This window comes from Panthera uncia, chromosome B1 (genome assembly GCF_023721935.1).
Source record: "Panthera uncia isolate 11264 chromosome B1, Puncia_PCG_1.0, whole genome shotgun sequence".
Lineage (NCBI taxonomy): Eukaryota > Metazoa > Chordata > Mammalia > Carnivora > Felidae > Panthera > Panthera uncia.
Window position 1 is genome coordinate 84,146,786 of NC_064811.1, and position 25,661 is coordinate 84,172,446.

The window sequence follows — 25,661 nt, forward strand, 5'->3', positions numbered from 1 at the left end:
TTCAATGTGCCTCAGTATCCAAAGTGTGCCACTCTTTTTCTGTCAGCACTCTGAGTTAGGTGAGACAGAAACCTGTCCCTTGACTCAAAATGCCAGAATGTAGACACATGTCCCAGTTTCTTTCTTTCCTTCCTGATGGATAAGCCAGGGGTTGGGAGTTTTCTCTTGATTTCCTCTGCTGTGCAGGGAGGGGATGAGATACGGTGGGTAAATACAATGAAATGTCTTAACTACTCCAATGTGTCTCTTCTTGACCTTGCACTTGGACAGGAAGCTGCAACCTCTCAAGTGGTTTCTGGATTTCTCACAAAGGTAATTTGGTTCTTATGTTTTTAAGTCAGTAATGTGGGAGAAGAAGAGCCTGGGGCTTCGTATTCTGCTATCTTGCTGACATTACTCTTCTGATTGTTGGGATTTTCAAAAGCTCCCAAGGTGATTTTAATGTACAGCAAAGTTCGGGAACCACTGATTTACCCCATAGTCTCTCTGGCTTTCTTCACTCAGAAGTTTCAACTGAGACCTCCCTCAGTACATTACTGCGTAAGAATCTTAATCTCAGCCTGAGCTTCTAGACACCTTGCTTGGTAACATTATTGGGCTATTCCCTGCAAGAAGGCAAAAGCCAATAGATAAAGCAATAACAAGCTAATAGGAAGTGTAAAACACAAAAATGAGCCCCCATTAAAGTATTACAAAATATTTGGGGAATCTATCACTTTGAATTGAGGAACCATGTTCATTAAGTGGAAAAAAATTTATACCTGAGAAAAGAGATATACTAGGAAGAAAGCAACCAAAACATGATGTCAGAATAACTATAAATATCGTCTGAATCATGAAAGTATATTGCATCTATCCATAAAGTTTTGATGATAGTTCCTAGAAATTAACAATAAATTCTCCAAATTAAAAAAAATAGGTATAAACATAGCTAAAGAGTGACTTAATAAGCTAGAGAACTGTGCAGAGAAAAATTTTCCAGTGTGTACTGCAAAAAGGTAAGCATATAAAAAGTATAAAGAAGGCTTAATAGGTATGGAGGAGGGAATTACAAAAGGACATAATACAAGAGAACTGAGGAAAGATAAAAGATATAATCAAGACCTGGAAAAAAATAGATACATATTCCTCTGATTGAAACATCACACCAAATATTGAGTAGAACATGTTAAGACTCATCTGATTACATTAAGGGATTGTTGTTAATTTAGCTAGAAAAATGCTGTTAACTTTTAGAAATGCATTCTGTAGGATATAGGGGTGAAATACCATTATGCATGTAATTTACTTTAGGATTCCTTAGGGGCTATTAAGTTTAAATTAAGGATATTTGGACGTTTGTTATTTTGTTATTATTCTCTCTACTCTTGTACATATTTGAAAAATTTCACTAAGGAAAAAAGACTTATCTGAGACTGTTCTTTTAGAACTTTAATATGAAAAAAATAACATAAGAATCTCATTAAAATGCAGATTAATTTCAAAAGGCCTGGGATAAGGCCCAGGAGTCTACATTTCTAACAAGCTTTTAGGTGATACTAATGTTGCTGTCCAAGGAATGTACTTTGTATAGCAAGAAGATTTTAATTGGAAAAATTCAGGAAACCAAGCCTCCAAAGGGAAAAAAAAAATGATTGGGTTAGATTACCTAGGAAAGAAATTAATAATTAGCTTTATAAAATATTCCTCATGGGCAAAACTAATACAAAGAGATAACACTGGTCTCTTTAAAGTACTGAGGGAAAATAATTTTGAATCTAAAATTCAATACTGAGTCACACAGAATTTATTTTCAGACTTTCCAGGATTCAGTTTATCATCCACTGATCAGTTTGAAAAGAACTAGAAGATCAACTCATCAGGAAAAATATTTAGTACAAAATAAAGGGGTTTAAAAAAAATAAGAGAGTATAGGCAGCATAGTGTAGACATTAAGAATAAAGGCTCAAAAAAAAGACTCTTAATAAAAAAGGAGGGTACACCTGAGGTGGCTCAGTTGGTTGAATGTCCAACTCTTGATTTTGGTTCAGGTCATGATCTCATGGTTCATAGGATCTAGCCTTGCATCAGGCTCTGGCCTGATTGCGTGGAGCCTGCTTGGGATTCTCTCTCTCTCTCTCTCTCTCTCTCTCTCTCTCTCTCTCTCTTTCTCTGCCCTTCCCCTGCTTATTCTCTCTCTCTCTCTCTCTCTCTCTCTCTCTCTTTCTCTGCCCTTCCCCTGCTTATGTTCTCTCTCTCTCTCTCAAAATAAATAAAAATAAACATTTAGAAAAGTTGCTAAAAAAATAAATTCTCTAGACATAGTAAAAGTTCTGGATCTATCTATTTAGTCATCTGATGTTAGGAAAACCATGTACATCTCTTTGTCTCAGTTTGTATGCAAAACAAAAAAATGGGAATAATAATAATACCTATTTCACAGGACTATGTGAAGATTAAATTATTAATTATAAAATACTACACAAAGTGCCTGACACATGGCAAGCACTATATAAATGTTTGCTATTATAATTATTATATTAATTATTATTATATTATTATAATTATAATCACAAGACATAATGATGAGCAGTGAAAATCATTGTTAAATCTATACAAGTACTCATTGTAAAGAAAACTTATAAATAATCTTAGACGAAAATTCTAGATTATATCAACTGGTGGGGAAATATATGAGGGAGTGGAGAAAACTGAAAACATGCTATAATTTTAAGTATGCTTTTTACAAAATTATAGGTAATCACTAGGAGAATGAGTTTGTAATTTCTAAATATTAAAGGAATAAATGAAAGTGTAACAAAGAAAATGCTGGTAATCCAACAAAAAGTAGGAAAAGTGAAAAAAGAATAAAATTTACAGGAATGTGTAATATTTTAAAAGGTGAAATAAAAGCAAGGTTAAGTCAAAATTGACCTACAAGGAATCGGTTGGATGGACCTGTTAAGACATAGCTTTTCTGACTGAGTTTTAAAAATTTAGTTCTGGGGTGCCTGGGTGGCTCAGTCAGTCAGGTGTCCAACTTCAGCTCAGGTCACGATCTCGCAGTTCACAAGTTTGGGCCCTGCATGGGGCTCTGTGCTGACAGCTCAGCCTGGTGCCTGCTTCTGATTCTGTCTCCCTCTCTCTCTCTGCCCCTCCCCCACTTGTGCTCTGTCTCTCTCTCAAAAATAAAGAAAAACATTTTTTAAAAAAATTAAAATTTATTTCTGAGTTGTTAGTAAGAGATATACCTAAGACAAATGGTACAAAAAAGTTGAAAATTATAAGTATGATGAATAAATTGAATCAATTTCATAAATGAAAATTTGGTTTACATTAGAAAGTTAATCAACATGATTCACTAGAATAGAATTAACAATTCATAGTATTTCAATAGATGCAAAACAATTATTTGATAAAATTTGACACCCAATTACAATAAAAACTTAGCAAACTAAGAATGTAGGGAAACTTCATTAATCTAATTAAGGGTAGCTACAAAAAACTTAATGACAAATACAGAATCAAGACAAAGATGTCTACTATCACCACTTCTAATCACCATTATATTGAAGAGCCTAATAAGTACCATAAAGAAAGAAAAATAAATGGTTTACTTATTGGAAAGAAAGAAGTACAACTGTCATTATTCACAGATGACACAGCTGTACATGTAGAAAAACCAAGGCAACCTATAGATAAATTTGAACTGATGAGCACAGCAAGGTTGCTAGAGACAAAAGCAATATGGAAAATAAATAATATTTCTAAATACCAGTAACAAATATTATTAAAAATGTAAAAGTACTATTTATAATTGTATCAAAAACCATCAAATGCCTAGGAATAAATCTAATTAAATATATACAGGAACTCTATGTAGGAAATAAAAACACCTTGATTAAGAAAAATTAGGGGTGCCTCAGTGACTCAGTTGGTTGGGCATCTGACTTCAGCTCAGGTCATGATCTCTCAGTTCGTGAGTTTGAGCCCCTGGCTGTGCTCTGTGCTGACAGCTCAGGGTGTGGAGCCTGCTTCGAATTCTGTGTCTCCCTCTCTCTCTCTGCCCCTCCCCTGCTCACGCTCCTGAGAAACTTAACAGAAGACCATGCGGGAGGGGAAGGGGAAAAAGAAAAATTAGAGAGGGAGGGAGGCAAACCATGAGACTCTTAAAAACTGAGAATAAACTGAGGGTTGACGGGGGGTGTGAGGGAGGGGAAAGTGGGTGATAGGCATTGAGGAGGGCACCTGTTGGGATGAGCACTGGGTATTGTGTGGAAACCAATTTGACAATAAATTTCATATTAAAAAAATAAATAAACATCAAAAAATTAAAAAGAAAAATTAGAGAATACCTAAATAAATGGAGGGGAAGACCATGAGCATGAATTGAATAACTCAATATTATAAAGGTATCAGTCATCTCCTAATTGATAGAACAATACAATTTCAATCAGAATTTTTTGGTAAAAATTGACAAACTGGTTCTAAATTTGTATGGAAATACGAAGTGTTATGAATCATAAAAGTGATTTGGAGATCATAAAAGTGAGAGTTTTGTTCTACAAGATACAAAGACTTATTATAAAACCATAGTAATTAACACAGAAGATAGACCATTGGTTAAGAATAGAGAGTCCAGAAACAGAGCCATACTTATCTGGACACATTATTTATGACACAGGTTACACTATAGAGCAATGTGACTGGAAGAAGTGGCTTTTTAAATCCATTGTGCTGGGTCATTTGGATATTCCTAAGCTGACTGTAGAGAAGCGGGGAGAAAGAAGAAACCTGACCCTATATCGTACTAGACATAAAAATCAATTTAAGGTAGATTATGGATTTAAATGTAAAAGGTAAAATAGTAAAATTACTAGAAAATAATATACAGAATATCTTTATGACTTTGAATATGGAATGACTTCTTAAACAAAAAGTATTAAGAATGAAGAAAAAGAATGACAGATTGGGCTACATTAAAATGAAGAATTTCTACCATTAAAAGAGAGAATGGGTAGTTGATGAATGAAAAAACATATTTGTAACATATTTAACACAGGACTAGTATCAGAATATGTTGAACTCTTACCAATAAATCAGAAAAAAACAACCACCAAAAACCCATTAGAAATATGGGAAATAACAGGTACTCTTCAGCCTTATTAGAAATCAGGGTAATAGAAATAAAAATCCCAATGAGATATCACAACATACCCATATGAATGGTTCAAATAAAAAAGACTGATGATTCCAAATGTTGGCAGGGTTTGGAATAAGAGGAACTCTTACATACTACTGGTAGAAATGTAAATTAGGAATTCTCAAAAAATATTTTGACATAATCCAAAGTTTTAAACATATAGTTACCCCATGAACCAACAATTCAACTCATAGTTAAGTACCTTTAGAAAACTGTGTACCAAGAGTTCTTTACAAGAATGTAAGAGCATTAGTAATAACAACCCCAACTAGGAACTATGCAAATTCCCACTGATAATAGAATGCACAAATAAACTAGTATATTCATACAATGATATACTATACAAAAAAGAAAGTAAACTATGTTCACACACAATAACATGGATGAATCTCAAATATAATGTTGAGTTAAAGAGCAGACACAAAAGAATATATACTATACGGTTTCATTTACATAAAGTACAACTACATGCAAATTAAATTATAGTGTAAGAAATTAGTATAGTGGTTATCTGTGGAGAGGATGGAGAGAAGTGATTAGGAGAGAGCATGAGGACACTTCTGGGGTATTGGCAGTGCTATACTTCTTTACTTGGGTGATGGTTACATGAATATTCACTTTTTAAGTATTCAAGGAACTGTACATTCATGTACTTTACACTTTCTGTATCTGAGTTAGACTTCAATAAAAAGTTTAACAATTCAAGGATGGAGAAATTCATTCCAAATAGGGTACCCACAACAAAGCAGGAAGAGAAATATTAATATCTGACAAAGTAGAATTCAAGATAGATAAGGATTACAATGAGTGAGAAGGATATGCTGAGTGTAGAGATTACTTAAAAATAAAATCTTGAAAAAAAGAATAGCAGTAGATGTGCCATTATATAAATGATAAATATAAATATATGAAATTAGAAAAGATGGCATACTCAAAAAAATAATGAAAGTAAATTTCCCTTAATTAAAGACAAATGACCTTAAATCTAAATAAAAGGTCACACAGGAAACAGAATAACCCATGTCTAAATAATTTATAGTAATATTTAAGAAAATTAAAACAGGAAATTCTAAAAACATCCAGCGAGAAAGGTTATCAACAAAAGAATAAGAATTAGTTTGACACCAGACTTTTCAATAGCGAGGTTAGATACAAGGAAAAAGCAGAACAATTTTTAAAAGTTCAAGGAAAATAATTTTGAATATTTATTTATTTATTCATTCATTTATTTATTTAAGATTTTTTTTTTAAAGTAATCTCTATGCCAAACATGGGGCCTGAACTCATGACACCAAGATCAAGAGTCGCATGCTCTGCTAACTAAACCGGCCAGCCAGTCCAGATGCCCCCATTTTGGACATTTTAAAATCAGTCCAATAGTCATTCAAATATGAAGGTTTTATAATACTGTGAAAATATTCACAAGCATACAAAGCTTCAAAAGATTTGTCACACAAAGACCCACGTTCACAATCATTTTGGTGAAAGTACTCAAATGGGAGGAAAAATGAATCCAGAAGTTGTTGCAACAGAAATACAAATTAAGGATATTCACATATCTTAGTAACTTCTACACTTATCTTTATTTTAAAAGGAAAAAAAACTACGATGAAAGAAAAGAAAATTTATATTGATTATTTAACTTGCATTAAAATGCTAGGTATCAACATGAAGGGATTTGAGGCAGTCATAGCAAAATAATAACACGATCATAAATAAGGCAAAGATAGGTAGGGGTTGAGGTAGAAAAAATAAAAATAAGGCAAAGATAGCATAAGAAAATAAGCCACAGTTTAGTTTCATTTATGATCCTAAATAGGAGCAAACTGAATACATCAGTTTATTAAAAGAATAAAAATGCTGACCAAGTCTGTAAATGTATGGATGGTTCTGCATTAAGAAACTCTGCCAGTATAATTCATAACGTCAGATTGAAGGGAAAAAAAAATGATAGTATTTTTTTTTTTTTTTTTTTATTAAGAGGCAACCTCTTGACAAACAAGATTCAGGAAACTTTCCTTAACCTAATAAACCGCATCTACTAACACCCTACAGTAAACATCATATTAATGACAAAGCATTAGAATTCTCATTAAAATTATTTTAAAAATAGAAACATCTATTTTTTTCCATTACTAATATTCACATTGATGGGATACTCAATTGAACACAGTAAAATAGAGATAACAGTATAAACACTGGTAAAGGAAGCGACAAAAGTTTAATTATTTGAAGACAGGAAGTTTATATAAGAACTAAAAGTACCGATATGAACATTCATCAGGATAGTCATATATAAAATCAACCTTTAAAAATCAGAAGTAAGACATCTGCTTACAGCTGTAAAAGAATATAGGTTCTGCAATTACCCTCCTGCTGAAAGCACCTGGAAAACCAGACAACAAATTTCAGACACTGAACAACAGACAGTACAGAACTGTTACAAATGAGAAAAGGGAAACAAATGAATTAAACTTCACCATTGCCCAGGTTTTCTGCTTGGGAACAATTTCAAGGCTGTGGTGGAGAGAAACCAAACAAAGCCCAACAAATTTGCTGAGTTGAGGAGAAAAAAGTTTAGGGAAGCCAAGGCAGCTAAAATTTTCAGAGCAGAGTACCTGAGGGAAGGAAAGACATAAAGAAATTTCCAGAAATTGGCATGAAGGGTTCCCTGTCTTTGGTTGAATACTACTGAGAGCAGGCATAGAGTAAAACCCACAAATGTGGACAAGTACAACTCATAAAGAAAGATTACTGACCATCAGTAAGATGAATAATTTCTAGAGCTCACAGAAAACTGGGAAAACCTTTGGGTTCCCACCAACTAGAGTGGAGATACCTCATCAAACACATAGGGCATTCAGTAGACTCAGAAGGGCCACATCTTAGAAGCCCTACAGTAAGGCTACTCTAGATAATCCCTAAAAGATCTTAAAACCAAGACTTGAAAGCATCAACTAACTCACAAATAATTTAATGCTGCCTTCTGGGACAAAGTCTAACACTCTAAAGAAAAATTACAAAATCCAGATTTCAACAATGTAAAACCTACAAAACCCAGCATCTGATCACTAGACACATGAATAGGTAGGATAATGTAACCTACAACAGGGGGAAAAATCAATTAATACATATAGATCCACAAATGACAGCAACGAGGGAACTGGTAGATTAATATATTGTCACAGTTGTTATAAATATGTTACATATGGAACGTATAAATATGTTCCTTAAGAATCTAAAGGAAAACATGAACATAATGGGGGGGAAAGCAGCAGACAGAATAAAGAACCAAATGGAACTTTTGGAAATAAAAAATGTAGTATCTGATGGAAACAACCTAAGTTTCTGTCAATGGATGCATGAATAAAGATGTGGTATGTATATGTGTGTGTGTATGTGTGTATGGTATATATATGTGTGCAATATATATGCAATGGACAAGTATTCAGTCATGAGAAAGAAAGAAATCCTGCCATTTACAATATGGATGGACCTTGAGGACATTATGCTAAGTGAAATAAGTCAGACAGAGAAAGACAAATACTGCATGACCTCACTTATGTGTGGAATTTAAAAAAGCTGAACTCATAGAAATAGAGTAAAATGGTGGTTACTAGGGTCTGGTACATGGGAGAAATGGGGAAATTTTGGTCAAAAGAGTATAAACTTGCAATTATAAGATAAGTAAGTTTTGGGGATCTAATGTACAGCATGGTGATTACAATTAATAATACTGTATTATATACTTGAAAGTTGCTAAGGGAGATGATCTTAAAAGTTCTCATCACACACACAGAAAAAGGCAAGTATGTGATAAGATGGAGGTGTTAACTAATGCTATGTTGGTAATCATTTTGCAATATATAAGTGTATCAAATCAACACGTTGTATACCTTAAATTTACAAAATGTTATATGTGAATCATTATCTCAATAAAGCTGGAAAGAAATGTAAGATGGCTTATGACCAAAGAAATGCAATATCTGAATTATTAAAAAAATTCACTGGATAGGATTGATAGAAGGTTAAACACTGCAGAAGAAAAGATCAATGAACTTGAAGACACAGCAGTGGAATATATCCAAAATGAAGTATAAGCAGTCCAAATGTCCATCATTAGATGAATGGAGAAAGATGTGATATATATACATATACACATATATGTATATATGTGATATATATACATATATATGTGTATGTGTACATATACACATGGAATATTGTTCAGCAATAAAAAGAGAATGCAATCTTCCCATTTGGAACAACATGGATAGAGCTAGAGAGTACAGTGCTAAGCAAAATAACTCAGCCAGTGAAAGACAATACCATGTGATCTCACTCATATGTGGAATTTAAGAAAGAAAGAAACAAACAAAAAAGGAGCAAAGAAGAGAGAGAGAGAGAGAGACAAACCAAGAAACAGACTCTTAACAGAGAGCAAACTGATGGATTATCAGAGGGAGGTGGGAAGGGGGGCTGGGTGAAATAGGTGATGGGGACTAAAGAATAAACTTACCATGATGAAAACAAAACAAAACAACAAAAACAAACAGAAAAGGGCAAATATGGAAACAATAGGCATGGAGCAAAACATGAGTTAGGTCCAGGGTAATGCTCTTTCTCTTTTGGGGGGTGGTGGTGGCGGAGGGGTGATTTAGAATGGTAATTTTTAATGCTTTTTGATGATTCAACATTTGAAATCCCAAATTATATATACAAAAAAGCAAATCATCTATGGCACCATCACTGAAAAGCCATTAGGTACAAAAAAGAAAATGCAATATGCTCAAAATATACTTCCTAACAGGGACATAAAGCACTCTAGTAGTAACCTATTAAAAGCCAGCTTCTCTTAAACAAATAGTGCTCTGTTTATATAAAATGGGAATAAAATCAGATGCTGTTATCTTATGTAATTACATATGTTTGCCTATTTAAAGAATAAAAGAATTCATATTTTTATACAGAGTCCAATATACTTAGGTCCATAAACAAAATGCTAATAAAGAAGTATTCTGAGGAAAAAGACGCAAATTAAGTACAGAGAGTAACATGAGTAAAACAAGTTAATAGAGTACCAGGGACCTACATAATAATATCTAGCAGTCTAACACATGTGTAGTTGTAGTTATAGAATAAGAAAGAGGGGCAAAATACTTAAATAACGGCTGAAAAATTCTAAATTTGATGAAAAACTATAAAACCACAACTTTATTGTTTTTCTCAAGTTTTTATTAAGATTCCAGTTGGTTAACATACAGTGAATATTAGTTTCAGGTGTAGAATTTAATAGTTCATGACTTACATACAGCGCTCTGTGCTTATCACTACCAGTACACCCTCCATAACCCATCATGCATTTAACCCACCCCCATACCTACTCCCCCTTCATCAATCCTCAGTTTGTTCTCGATAGTTAACAGTCTGTTTTATGGTTTCTTTTTTTCCCCCATGTTCACGTGTTTTGTTTTTTACATTCCACATGAGTGAAATCATATGGTATCTGTTTTTCTCTGACTTATTTCACTTAACATTAATACTCTCTAGCTCCATCCATGTCATTGCACATGGCAAGATTTCATTCTTTTTTTATGGCTCATATTCCATTGTATATGTGTATGTGTGTGTGTGCCCCATACTGTTTTCCACAGTCGTTGTACCAGTTTTCATTCCCACTAACAGTGCACAAGGATTCTTTTTTCTTTGTATCCTTGCCAACACCTATTGTTTCTTGTGTTGTTGATTTTAGCCATTCTGATTGGTGTGAGGTGATAACTCACTTTTGTTTTGATTTCTATTTCTCTGATGATGAGTGATAGTAAGCATCTTTTCATCAGTCTTCTAGCCATTTTTGGAAAAAGTCTATTCATGTCTTCCGCCCATTTTTTAACTGGATTATTTGTTTTTTGGGTGTTGAGTTTTATATGTTCTTTATATATTTTGGATACAAACCCTTTATCAGATATGTCATTTGCAAATATATTCTGCCATTCCAAAGGTTGCCTTTTAGCTTTGTTGATTGTTTCCTTTGCTGTGCAGAAGCTTTTTTATCTTGATGAAGTCCCAATTGTTTATTTTTCTTCTGTTTCCCTTGCCTAAAATTATAACTTTGTACCACTACACATACAACTAAAAAATGTTCAATTAAGGAGACACTATGAAGTATTGGAGAGGATGTGGATGGCCTAGAATTTTATACATTATTGGTGGGAATGTAAAATGCTACAATATTTTGGAAAATTTTTGGCACTGTTTATTTATTTACTTATTTTTAAGTAATCTTTACACTCAAATGGGCTCAAATTCACAACCCTGAGATCAAGAGTAGCATGCTCTACTGACTGAGTCAGCTAGGCACCCCATTTTTAAAATAAAATTAAATAATATCTTACCATATGATCTAGCAAATCTACTCTTAGGCATTTCTCTAACAAATGAAAACAAATGTCTTCACGAAGACTTGAATGCAAAAGTTCATAGCAGCTTTGTTTGTAACAACTAAATTGGAAACAATCTAAATATCCATCAACAAGTGAATGAATAAAATTGGTGGTATATTTCATACAATGAAATAATACTTGCAATAAAATGGAATGAATAATATGGATGCATCTCAAAAACAACTTGCTGACCATATGAAACCGGAAATAAAAGAGTACATACTATATAATTACATTATAAAACTCATTATAAAAAAACTCATTGAGATGTTCACTAAAAATGAGTGCTTATTCTATGTGAACTATACCTCAATAAAATGTATTTTTAAAAATCAGTAGTTTTCTTATACATCTGCAAAAACTAATTCGAAAATGTTATGAAAAATCTATTAATAACATCAATAAAAAACATAAAACACCTGAGAACAAAACTATGAAGATAGACCCAGATCTCTCCAAAAATTATAAACATAGAACTTAATATAACACCTAAATAATGGAGAGATATGTCATATTTATGGATAAAAACTCTTCAATATTATAAATGTGTCATCTCTCCTCCAAATTAATTTATTAATTCGTTGCTATGCCAATTAAAATATTCTCAGGATTCTTCATTGAACTTGACTACCTGATTCTAAAATTCATTTGGGAGAATAAGAGCTTAGAATGAAAAACCAAGTCGATGTAAAAATGAAGATACTGTTTTAGTAAAGGCAAGATAGTTAAAACCATGTAATAATGACATAGAAATAGACAAAATGGATTGGAAGAAAAACAGAACACAAGTATAAAAACAAATCTCTGTGGTGTCTGGGTGTCTCAGTCGGTTAAGTGTCCCACTTAGGCTTAGGTCACAATCTTGCAGTTCTGTGCTGTCAGCTCAGAGCCTGGAGCCTGCTTCAGATTCTGTGTCTCCCTCTCTCTGCCCCTCCCCAGCTCACACTCTTGTCCTCTCTCTCTCAAAAAAATAAACATTAAAAAAATTATAAAAAAACACAAATCTCTGGGGTTTGTTACATGACAAAATCAACATTTCAAATCAAGGGGGAAAAAAAAGAACTTTTCCATAAATGGTGCTGAGGCAACAACCTATTCATATGGAAAAAGAATGTAGCTAGATCCCCACACATAATAAACTCTACTGTTTTAAAAGAATTTTTTAAAATGCACTTAAAAGTAATAATAATAATATATAGAAGAATATATTTATGACCATAGATATATGGGTAAAAAGGATCTTTGGAATGACACATAGAAAGGCATTAAACAGAAACAGAAGTATTGATCAATTTGATTACATAAAAAAGCCCTTTGCTATATCAAAAGCAGCTATATTCTTCCTCCCCACGCCCTGGTTTTTCTTTTTGATTTTCAAGGTCAAGGAATGGTTTTATGTATTTGCTCTTCTATCTGTTGGAAATAATAAAATATCATTTTTAGATTAAAAAAAAAAAGTCATCATAAGCAAAGTTAAATATCTAGTGGTATGTTAGGACATGTATTTGCAATACTTGTACCAAAGCATTGATATAATCAATAAGAAAGAAAAGAATAACTCAACAGAAAAATAGAAAAAGGTCTGAACAGGCTCATATAAAAATACTGAAGCTCATTAATAATCACATACATGCTATTAAAACAACAAAGAAATAATCAATTTTTGTTCACCAGATTGGAAGATATCATAAAGTTTGATAATATCGAGACTTGATATTATAATTTGCAAGGATTTGAAAGAATAACAACCATTTTTTTACGTTTATTTATTTTTGAGACAGAGAGAGACAGAGCATGAAGGGGGGAGGGGCAGAGAGAGAGAGGGAGACACAGAATCGGAAGCAGGCTCCAGGCTCTGAGCCATCCGCCCAGAGCCTGACGCGGGGCTCGAACTCACGGACCGCGAGATCATGACCTGAGCTGAAGTCGGACGCTTAACCGACTGCGCCACCCAGGCGCCCCAAATAACAGCCATTTTCATACCCTGCTGGTGATAGGGCAAATTGGTACGTGTTAAAGGCACTTTGATAGTATCCATCAAAACTGAAAATGCGTGTAACTTAGGTAACTATTCTAGGAAAACTCACATTTACGCAAAGTGAGACAAACAAAATGCTATTTGTTGGAACACTGTAAGTAAAATCTGGTATTATCATACAATATAACACTATACAACAATTAAACAAATGAGCTACATATTTCTAAGTGTATAAATCTCAAGAATACTGTTGAGTAAAAGAGAGAAATCGCAAACATAGTGATACACTCTTTGATATTATTTATATATTATATATGTATACAGTAGATAAATCCTTGGAAAAACAGAATATTATTTTATCTATTTTCATATAAATATATATATTATATATATTACATATATATAATATATATTCTTTAGAAGTCTGGACTGTTATTTTTAAAGGTCTATGGAATAATAACATAAAACTCATAAAAATTGTTACTTTGGGTACGGGTATGGGCACTAGGATTTGAAGGCATGGTTAAAAGACTTCTTAGTTTTATCTGTAAAGTTCTAATTTTTCAAAAGTAAAATGCATTTGGGTATTACTTTTATAATAAAAAAGAAATTTTAAAAAATCCATTGGATTTGGCAGTAAGTATATAATGGGTGAACTTTACATTCAAATGGAGGCAAAAGGTAAATATATTGAAAAATGAAAAGGGGTTGAGCATCTAGAGAGAGTGATTATGGACTACTGTTTTGAGGAATTTGGACATGAAGAGAAAATGGATAGTGGGTAAAAATAGATGGGACATTGGGTACAGGGAAAGAGTGTTTTGGTTATAATATCTATATGTAAAATCTCATATATATGTATATAATATATACATACAATTTATAAGGAAGAGGCCACTGGATGGGTTAAAACATAGAAATGGAAAATGATATAGGAGAGAAGGAGTAAATTGATGAATTATCTTGCACTAAACATTCAGGGACTGCATGTTTGCTAAGGATATGGTAGATTTAGGATATGGCTCTGCTTCTGACCAACACATTTCCAAGGTTTTCTACCAGTGTGAAAAGAATTTTTTTTAATGTTTATTTATATTTGAGAGAGACAGCACATGAGCAGGGGAGGGGCAGAGGGGAGGGTGGCAGAGGATCCCAAGGGGGCTCCGTACTAATAGCAGAGAGCCCGATGTGGGGCTCGAATTCACAAACCATGAGATCATGACCTGAACCAAAATCAAGAGTCGGACCCTTAACCAACTGAGCCATTGAGGTACCCCAAATGACTTTTTTTTAAGTTTATTTATTCATTTATTTTGAGAGAGAGAGAGAGAGAACATGAGGTGGGAAAGGGCAGAGAGAGAATCCCAAGCAGACTCCATGCTGTGAGCAAGGTGCTCCACGTGGGGCTTGAACTCAAACCGTAAGATCATGACCTGAGCGAAAGTCAAGAGTGGGATGCTAAACTGAGTCATCCAGGTACCCCTACTGTGAAAAGAAGTTTAATGAGAAGCTTGTCTATATAATATTCTGAATATTTTGATAATTTCAAACCAAGCATTCTTAACCGAATATTTTCATAGAGAAAAATGAGAAAAAGTTACCCCAAAAGAAATCCCCATTGCCAGGGAAAATTCATAAGGAAGTGGGAAATAACAGCAGTTGAACATGCCTCTATGAGGCATGGACCTAGAGCCAATCTTAAACAAACTCTCTTCAAATGCTTCAAAGCCTGAAATATAAAAATAGTCACATTTAGACAACTTACAATGGTGAACAAGAAAGTTATTTAAGTAAATTTTGAGATAGTTTTTTTTTTTTAAGTAATTAGCTTTTATTAAGCTAAATCTTCCAGATTGTCTCACTGGGCTTGAAATGCTAATACAGCTCATTTTATATGTCATCACAGATTGGGTTATATATAAAGTACTTCACATTTTATAAAATACTGTTGTACCTAAATTATTTCAAAATATCCATTTCTCTGTAATTAAATAACTATTTCTACCTTCCTTAATTTTTCTTATAAAGAGTATAATAAAAGTATGACCTATAGGTTTATTTCCATCAGTTAACTTTTAGAAATGACCTGTTTGGTTAATTTAATAATTATAATAGAAAATATCAATGTACCAAAAGAGAAAAATCACTTAAAAACAGCATAATTCACTAAAAAGGAGAACTTTAGAATTTTCTCATTGGTTCAAATTTTCTACTGGAGCTTATAATAAGTTGTCACTGTCTTTATGCTTTTGAGATATTTTCACTAAACTCATACATTTGTTGTTTCAGTAGCTGTTATATTTATTCATGGAGAGTCACCTTTTTAAAACCCAAATAGATTTATGATTCCTAGATTGTGATCTTTTAAAAGATTAGCTTCTACAATAATGCACAGATAATCAGGAACATAACATCTGTGGGGGAAGAAAGTCATTAAATAAAAATGTTACTGAAATTCTTAATCTCTTTGAAAAACAAAACAAAAGTAAAAACCTTTTAGGAGTGGACCTTACCCTTTGTTTATTTTTTAAAGTTTATTAATTTATTTTTGAGAGAGAGAGAACAGGGTAGGGGCAAGGAAAGAGGGAGAGTCAGAGAGGGAATCCCAAGCGGACTCTGTGCCGATGTGGGGCTGAATCTCATGAACTGTGAGATCATGACCTGAGCCAAAATCAGGAGTCAGACACTTAACCAACTGAGCCACCCAAGCACCACAAGTTTACTATTAACTGAAAAGTAAATAGTTATCCATAGAAAAGCCACAGGTCCCAAACAAAACAAATGCTGTACAAGGGACATTTATCTCTATGAAAATAATTAAAGATGATTTCTAATAGAGATCTTACATCACACTGATTTCTCTTCATATCAGTAATAATGATGACCAGAAGTAGAAATTATAAGATGCCAATATTTCTGCAAAATCTTTGTTCTTTATCTTAGTTTTGCTTACAGACTTCACTTGGAGTCTTTTTGCCTCTTTTTCTTTTCTACCAGCCTCTAATATTTAAAATATCTTTATTCAAGATATAGTTGCAAATCTACCTGTGGATCGAGTCCAAGCCCAGCTTGTATTAGGATAACGGTAAGGGCAGTGTTTCTTAAAGTTGAAGACCATGTGTTATTAATATGGATGTAATCACTGAGGAATGGAACATTCCTGATGGTAAAACCTGCCAGTAACATCCCTTTAAAAAAAAAGAAAAGAAAACATGTCTGATTCAGTTCATTTTTCTAAGTTAGAAAAGAGAAATGTTTAATTTTCCTTCTCTAAACACACTACATCATTACTTTGGTGAAGGACAGATTACATACAAGTAGAGAAGGCAGCATAAGTAAAGGGCTGGTGATAAGAAATGACATATCTCAAAGGGCTAAAACAGGTAATTCAGTGTTGTTAAACAAAAAAAGGGCAAGGACTGAGTGAGAGAATGGGCAGGAGAGGCCAGATAATATAAAGCTAACCCCCCTGCAGCCTCCATTCCCACCGCTTGCTTTTCCAGAGTAATGTACCATAGGAAAAGTTTTAGGAGGGAGAGACATAGTGCATCTTGTATTTTCTATGTGATGGTTTTGATGAGTTAGATAGACATAAAACTAGAGGAGAGAACAATTAAAAGGCTCTGCCAAAGTCCATGGAAGACTTGGAAAACAAATAGCCTAAGCTAGGGTAAGAGTAGAAGTTTTGGAGAGAAAAAAAAAAAAGATTCAGTGAATACTTAGCAAGCGCTAAAAGGGTGTTGTGGACATAGAAAGGGTATTAGCAATAGGATGGAGCAATTATCTCTACTCACAGTGTACGGAATATTTGGGTGTATTGAATACTTAGAAGATATGAGACACCACTGATAGAAGTTCTTCCACTAATTTTCCTCTGTCCAAATGGAGAGTTATATAATAATGGTAATGAAGAAAGAGGATATAATACTGGTTAGGCAGATGACGCAGCCATGAATATACATAGTGGAGATGCCCAAACAGCTTAAACCATAAAACTTTCTGGTGCCCTAGTCACTACAGTATTTGAATCTTATCATTGTATTTGAGTTAGGTTATCTACAGAAAAATTCAGTCTTTTCCAAATGTTTCATTTTCTATAATATATTTAAAATTAATTTTAAAATGTCCTATTAAACAATAAAGCAACAGGAATCATATATTGAGTATATTTAAATTGTTTCAAAAATATTTCAGAAAAAATATCTGTGTGCTTGTATACAAAGAGAATAAATACTTCTATAAATGAACTATATCCACACGTATATAGTAAATATAAAAAGAAGCTATAAAGATCATATTACATTGAAATATTTCTATATTATATGTATTCTGACTAGAGTATGTTCATAATTTGCATACAGCAAAAACAAAGAAATAAGAGCTAACTGTACACTTACCAAGAAGAGGTGGAAGTTGAGGCACTGAAGGTACTCGAATGAGTTCCAAAATTTTACCCCCAATCATGGCACTATAAAAAATAATTAATAATCCAAATAAATTTCCACCAGGGAGAACTTCGGGGCCTGAGAATGACCAGGCTACACACCATAACATAAAAAGTGCAACTCCTGAAATATAAAAAAAGCATATATCTATATATCTACATAGACATAGATATATACATACAAAAGATGATTCTATTTTATCAAATATCATATTAATAGCCAGGCCTATATAATGATACATAACATAGACTAATGTTGCTTGCTAGTATGGTTGAAGAAATATCTGTTTAACATATATTCCAAAGTCCCTGTCAATTTATGGCACAAGTTTTTAACAAAGTATTAGTATTTTAAAAAAATATTTTAAGGGGTTCCTGGGTGGCTGAGTCAGTAGAGCATCTTACTCTTGATTTTGGCTCAGATCATTATCCCAGGGTCATGGGATCAAGCCGTGCATCAGGCTCTACACTGAGCATGGAGCTTGCTTAAGGTTCTCTCTCTCTGTCTTTCTCTTTCTCTCTCTCTCCTTCTGGCCCTCTCCTGCTCACACATGCTCAGTCTCTCTCTCTTTCTAAAAATAAAAATTAAAAAAAAATTAGAAGTATATGTGAATCCTTTAAAGTGCTAAACATTTCTCACAATATATGACATTTAAAAAATTCCATGGCAATATGATGAGCTTTACTTCATTTTATATTTTAGAGTAGCCTTTGCATCATGAATAAAAAGATAATTGGTTGTGATAAGAATTCTCAAATTTATAGTAGATCAGAGTGGTAGAGTGCCAACTTTTTAAAACAGGACCAGAATAAATCTTTGTGCTGGAAGGATACTTCAGTTGATATTTGGCATAAATTATTAAAGGGATTTAATGGCTAGAAAAAAAGTGAACTTGGTCTTTGGGAGAATATAATGTATCTTAGGTTGTATGTAGGAAGTACAGGTAAATAGTGTGAGAAGGATAAGTTAGTAGATATCTTCTTTCTGGCAACTAGATTCTCAGGAAGGGCCCTACTCACCAGGGAATCCATAAGTTTCTGCAAAGGACAAATGATTACACTGTAAATTGCCACCTGCATATTAAACATTTAACATATTTTACTATAAATCATAATTCCTAATACTTAGAACAACTTAAGTGCATTTTTTAGCTGTGACCCCTTTTTGGCTCCATAAAACTGGCAGGATAGAAGAGGAGGATTTTGATAAACTCAAGGCAAAAAGTTAGAACTAAGATTCTTGTTCCTCTGCTCTGACTGTTGCCATCCACAAAACTGGAACACTTGAAAGACTAAACTCTTACTAAATGGACCAGAAGATACTATTCTACTGACAAAGGGAAAAGACAGGGCAGTTTGTTTGTCTTAGCTGGTCTCTAGTTGGCAAAATCACCTCTGGGAATTCATATATAAAATTAGGCCTCAACTACCTTAAGGCTAAGTCTCAAATTTACATGATTTGCTTGGTTTGGGAATCCCCAAATCCTAAATACAGCATAAAAAGTATCTTCCCATGGAACTAGGCCTTGAGCAATTAGTAGATTCTAGTTCAAAATATCCCCAATAGACACTCCTGATTCCAAACTGTATAAACCCCACTGAATCTGAATTTAAGATAAAAATTTATAAAATAAGAAGTAATTCCCAATGATTTGGACACAGGAAGCAAAATGATTAAATTATTCTAGGATTAAATTAAAATAGATACTTAGACATAATGTTGAGAAACCACAGACCACCAAAGACAAAAATAAGGTCTTAAAGATTCCAGAGAGAGAAAGATAATCATAAAAAAATAAACATTGGAGCAGATTCTCAATTCTCAATAGCAATAATGGAACGTGGACAATAATAAAGTCTTCAAAGTACAGAGATAAAATATTCAATGTTGAATTCTGTAGCCAGTTAAACTATCATTCAAACAAAAAACAAATTAAAGATATTGTCAAGTTAATATATATCTAAGAACATACTCCATTTTCACTGAAAACAAAAACTATTGAAAGATATGTTTTAGGAATAAGGACATAAGAACAAAAAGAAAGATGTACAAAGAAATTTGCAAACATGTAGGTTAGTCTAACCAATTTTAGAACACATTACTAATCAAAATGGCTAATCAGGGGATATAAAAGTAAGTGGGGAAGGGGTTGTCAATAATGATGACCTGAAGAGATAGGCAATTTATCTCAACAAAAAAATCCCTCCATGTAAAGCTATAAACAACAATAACAACAACAACAACAACAGCAAACCAATAATTGTAGGATCCTGAAAACTGACTAATGACAGTTACCAAATTGAGAAGCATTTATTAAAAAAATAAAAGATGCTAGGGTTTTATGTAGGACTGGTTAAAGTCTGAGGCCTTCCTGCCTGGGACTGCTATCATTCCTCCCTCATTTCCCCACTTACTTCATTTAGGAAACACTGTAGTTTTACCATCATGGAGCTAGCTTAAAAACCAGCCACTTTGTTGTGAGGGGAGGTGGGATAGATATGGAGTGGAGGGAGAAAACCCATGACTTTGCTGGGTAGAAGTGGCAGATTGGTTTCAGAATAGGCAGAGGAAATATGCTGTGGTGCCAGTTTGAGGTTGCAGCTCAAGTTGAGGTGAGTGGCAGATATGGTAAAAATGTAACTGGGAAATGCTGGATATGACAGAATCACAGAAAGGTTGAGGTAAGTTCTCCACATATGCGTGGCTGATTGGATGTACGTGTATGCAACCACAGAGAAGACTCCTGAGAGTATGGCAAAAAGTAAAAACTGATGTGAGACTTGACTACCAGCAGCAATTCTGAATGCATTCTTCAACCCACTTATAGGATCACTTGGCAGAGGGTGGAAGCCTAACTGGCTTGAACACAATGTCTCCCCCAAATCATTAGGTGACTCTTAAGCTATGCAGACAAATTAGAAACCCCTAGGAAGATAGGCTAAAAACAAATAAACAAAAAGTAAGACACCAGGTGCTGCAAAACCATGGCACAGAATGATTCCACAGTTTAAGTACGTGCAAATTACCCAAACAACAACAATGAAAACCTTAAAAAAATAAAACTGAATTCAAAGTTGCCATATGTGTAACTAAAATGTTTAATTTTCAGCCCAAACTTACTAGATATGGAAAGAAATGGGAAAATACAACCCACATTCAGGACAAAAAAGCAGTCAATAGAGACTGAGTGAATAAGTCCAGTTGCTAGATTTCCAAAGTTTTCAAAACAGCTATTATAAATATATTCAAATAATGAAAATAGGACAATGTGTCAATTAACAGGGAATATCAATAAAGAGATAAAATTTATTTGAAAATGAAAATCTGGAAATGAAATGTACAAGACTTGAAATGAAAAGTTGACTAGAGAGGCTCAACAGCATATTTGATCTTGTGAAAGAAAATATCAGTGAACTTGAATATAGATCAATAGATATTAATCAATCTGACAAGCAAGGAAAAAAAGAATAAAGAAAAATGAACAGAGCCTCAGGCACCTATAGGATACCACCAAGAGTACTAACATATGCATAAAAGAAGTCCCAGGAAGAGAAGAGAAAGACATAAAAGGGCAGAAAAATACTTGAAAATATAATGTCTGAAAACCTCTCAAAGTTAATAAAAAACATTAACTTATAGATTAAGAAGCCCAACAAATCCCAAATAGAATAAGCACAAAAGATCTACACCTAGAGACATCATCACCATCATCAAATTTCTGACAACAAAATACAAAAGAAAATCTTGGAAGTAGTAAGAAAATGACTCATTATGTACAGGGCAACAATAATGCAACTAACAGCAGCATTTTCATCAGAAAAAATAAAGGCCCAAAGGCAGTGGGGTGACATTTCAAAAATGTAGAAAAAAACCTGTCAATTAAGAATTCAATATCTAGTAAAACCATTCTTCAGGAGTGCCTGCATGGCTCAGTTGGTTAACTGTCTGACTCTTGATTTCAGCTCACAGTTGTGAGACTGAGCCCTGTGCTGGGCTCTGCATTGGGCATGGAGCCTGCTTGAGATTCCCTCTCTCTCTCTCTCTCTCTCTCTCTCTCTCTCTCTCTCACCCCCCCATTACCCCCAGCCCCTGTGTGTGCACTCTCTCTCTAAAAAACAAATAAACAAACACCTATTCTTCAAAGTAAAGTTGAAATAAAGACATTCTCAGACAGATGAAAATAGAAAAATTCACCCCTAATGAAATACTAAAGAAAATGCTTTAAGTTGAAAGGAAATGACACAAGATGGTAATTTGGACCAATAAGAAGCAATAAAGTATACTGGATATGGTAAATAAATACCTAAGTATAAAAGATTATAAATATATTCTCATTTCACCTCTTCATTTAAAAAAACTAAGATTATTAAGAGCAGTAAGAATAACAAAATATTGTTGAGTTTATGGCATATAGAGGTCTATTGGCTGAAAGCTGCTATATAACACAGGAATTAAGTGTTGGAGATGATTATTAGAATTCCCAGAGAAACCACTAAAACTAAAACCTCTAAAACACAGCTAAGAAGTCAATAGGGAAATTTAAATAGTGCTCTAACAATACTTCGTTAGCACAAAAGAAGCATGAACAGAAAAACAAAAGACATGACACTTATAGAAAACAAGGAACAAAACAGCAGGCATAAACACAACCATATCAGTATTTATGTTAAACTTGAATGGTTTAAATTCAAAAGGACTGTCATACTGGATTTTTTTTTAAAAAAACAAGATCCAACCATATGGTTTCTATAAGAAAGATACTTTGTATGAAACAGATAAGCTGAATATAAAAAGATGAAAAAGATATATCATGCAAATAGTAATCATGAATCAAAGAAGTAATAACAAGAGAAATATATCTTAATGAAAACAAAGCATTTCAGTATTAATGGGATGTGTTGTGCACAGACGGAAATGTATAAGCTTTAAAAAATATTAGAAAGAAAGAATTATCTAAAGTTAACAATAAAAACTTCCACCTTAACAACTTAGAAAAACATAAATAAATCAAACCAAAAGATAGTAGGATGTATGAAACAAAAAATAAGTGGAAAACAATTAAATAGAAAAGAGAAAAACATTAGAGAAAGTCAATAAAATAAAAAAATTGATTGTCTTTAGCTAGACTGACAAAGGAAAAAGAGAGAAGGTACAAATTACCAAAATCAGGAATTAAAGAGGAAACATTACTTTAGACCTTACAAAAATTAAAATGATGCTAAAGAAATATTATAAATAATTTCAAGCTAAAAAATTAGACAACTAGATAAAATAGACAAATTCCTAGAAAGAATTTCTGGCAACCAGAAGGGGGGGTTGGCAAAATGGGTAAAGGGGGTCAAAAGTTACAAACTCCCAGTTATAAAATAAATAAGTTGTTGGATATAATGTACAGCTTGGTGACGATAGTTAAGGCTACTGCATTATATATTTGAAAGTTGCTAAGAGAGTAGAACTTAAAATTTTCATTACAAGAAAAAAAGGTTTCTATGTATGATGATGGATATTCACTAGACTTATTATGTTGATTTTGATCATTTTGCAATATACACAAATATAGAATCATTATATTGTGCACCTGAAACTAATATAAGGTTATATGTCTGTTATACCTCTATTAAAATTTCTTTTAAAAAGACAATTTCAGACAAATAAAAGCTAAAAAGAATGCTAGAAGACTTTTACTACAAAAACAAAACAAAACAACAACAACAACAAAAACTACAAGTTTTTTAGAGTGAAGGGAAAGAATTCCACATGGGAACCCAGAATGCCAAAAAGAAATGGAGAGAACCAAAGAATGTAAATATGTGGAGAAATATGAGAATTTTTTTAATGAACAAAAAGACTTTTGGCTTTTTTTAAAGCAAATGTAGCAGTAAAAAAAAAATTATATATATATATATATATATATATATATATATATATATATAAATGTAGAAGCAAAAATAAGAATGTAGAAGTAAAAATAAGTACAATTGCAGAAGTAAAATAAGAATGTAGAAGTAAAGAACATATATATAAATCTAGCACAGAGGGCAGAGGAGGAATAAATAAAGTCATACTGCTGCAAGACTCTTCTACATTATCTTGATGTGAGGGATGGTTACAGAGCTGTATACATTTGTCAAAATTCCTTGAGCTGCACATTTAAGCCTTAAGTTAACATTGTGGTATGTTAACTATATTATAATTCAATAAGGCACAGTCAATAACAAAAAAAAGTTTATAAGATGATGGAGAGGTTTGGGGGAAAAAAACAGGGCAAGTGTTAACACACAAAAATTGGCAATTATGAACAAAACTGCTATAAACACCTATGTGCAGGTTTTTGTGTGTATAAATTTTCACCTTATTTTGGTAAATACTGCCAAGGAGCATGGTTGCTGGAGCATACGGTAAGAGTATGTTTAGTTTTGTAAGAAACTGTGGAACTGCTATCCAAAGTGTCTGTACTATTGGCATTCTTACTAGCAATAAATGAGAGTTCCTGTTGCTTTACATCCTCACCAGCATTTGGTGTCAGTGTTTTGGAATTTGGGCATTTTAATAGGTATATAGTGGTTTCTTATTGTTGCTTTAATTTGCAATTTTCTAAAGACATATGATGCTGAGAATATTTTCATATGCTTATTCGTCATCTTCTTTGGTGAGGTGTCAAAGTCTTTTGCCCATTTTAAAATCAGAGTCTTTCTTCCATTGCATTGCCTTTTCTCCTTTATCAAAGATCAATTGACTGTCTTTATGTGGGTCTATTTCTGGGCCCTCTATTCTGTTCCATTAGTATATGTGTCTGGTCTTGCACCAACATCACACACTCTTGTTTATTGTAGGTTTATAGTAAATCTTGTAATGTTTATTTATTTTTGACAGAGAGAGACAGAGAGAGAGAGACAGAAAGAATGAGGGGGGAGGGGCAGAGACAAAGGGAGACACAGAATCTGAAGTAGGCTCCAGGCTCTGAGATGTCAGCACAGAGCCTGATGCAGGGCTTGAACTCACAGGACCATGAGATCATGACCTGGGCCGAAGTCAGATGCTCAACCGACTGAGCCACCCAGGTGCCCCTATAGTAAATTTTGTACTTGGGTAGTATTAGCTCTCCAACTTTTAACTCAGTCTTTTGCCTCTCTATATAAACTTCAGAATGAGTTTATTGGTATTCACAAAGTAACTTGCTGGGATTTTGACTGGGGTTGTGTTGAATCTATGGATCAAGTTGGGAATGATGTTTCTTTGTCAAGTTGAGGAAGTTTCCCTCAATTCATAAATTGCTGAGAGTTTTTATTATGATGGATGTTGGATTTTATCAAATGTTTATGCTACATCTATTGTTATTATCATGTGATTTTTTCTTCTTTAGCCCACTGGTGTTATGGATTACAAGAATTTGTTTTCAAATATAAGTCAACCTTGCATATCTAGAGTAAATTCCACATGGTTGTGATGTATAGTTCTTTTTATACATTGCTAAGTTTTATTTACTAACATTTTGTTGAGAATTTTTGCTTCTGTGTTTATCAGAGATATTGGTCTGTATTTTTCTTTCCTTGTAATGTCTTTGCTTTCAGTATGAGGCTAATGCTGACCTCATAGAATGAGTTGGGAACTAT

At 33.3% G+C, this 25,661-nt stretch overlaps 1 protein-coding gene across 7 annotated transcripts in view; it reads right to left on the reverse strand.

Moving 5' to 3' along the window:
• The window catches only part of SLC9B1 (solute carrier family 9 member B1), a 72,359-nt gene that overhangs the window by 17,533 nt on the left and 29,165 nt on the right, over positions 1-25,661 (reverse strand). For all 7 annotated transcript variants that reach the window (XM_049632144.1, XM_049632143.1, XM_049632141.1 and 4 more), the window contains 3 exons: positions 18,001-18,171; positions 16,649-16,791; positions 15,205-15,332 (listed from right to left, as the gene is read on the reverse strand). In XM_049632144.1, the coding sequence (XP_049488101.1) occupies positions 15,205-15,332; positions 16,649-16,791; positions 18,001-18,171 (442 nt within the window). The remainder of the gene's footprint in view (positions 1-15,204; positions 15,333-16,648; positions 16,792-18,000; positions 18,172-25,661) is intronic.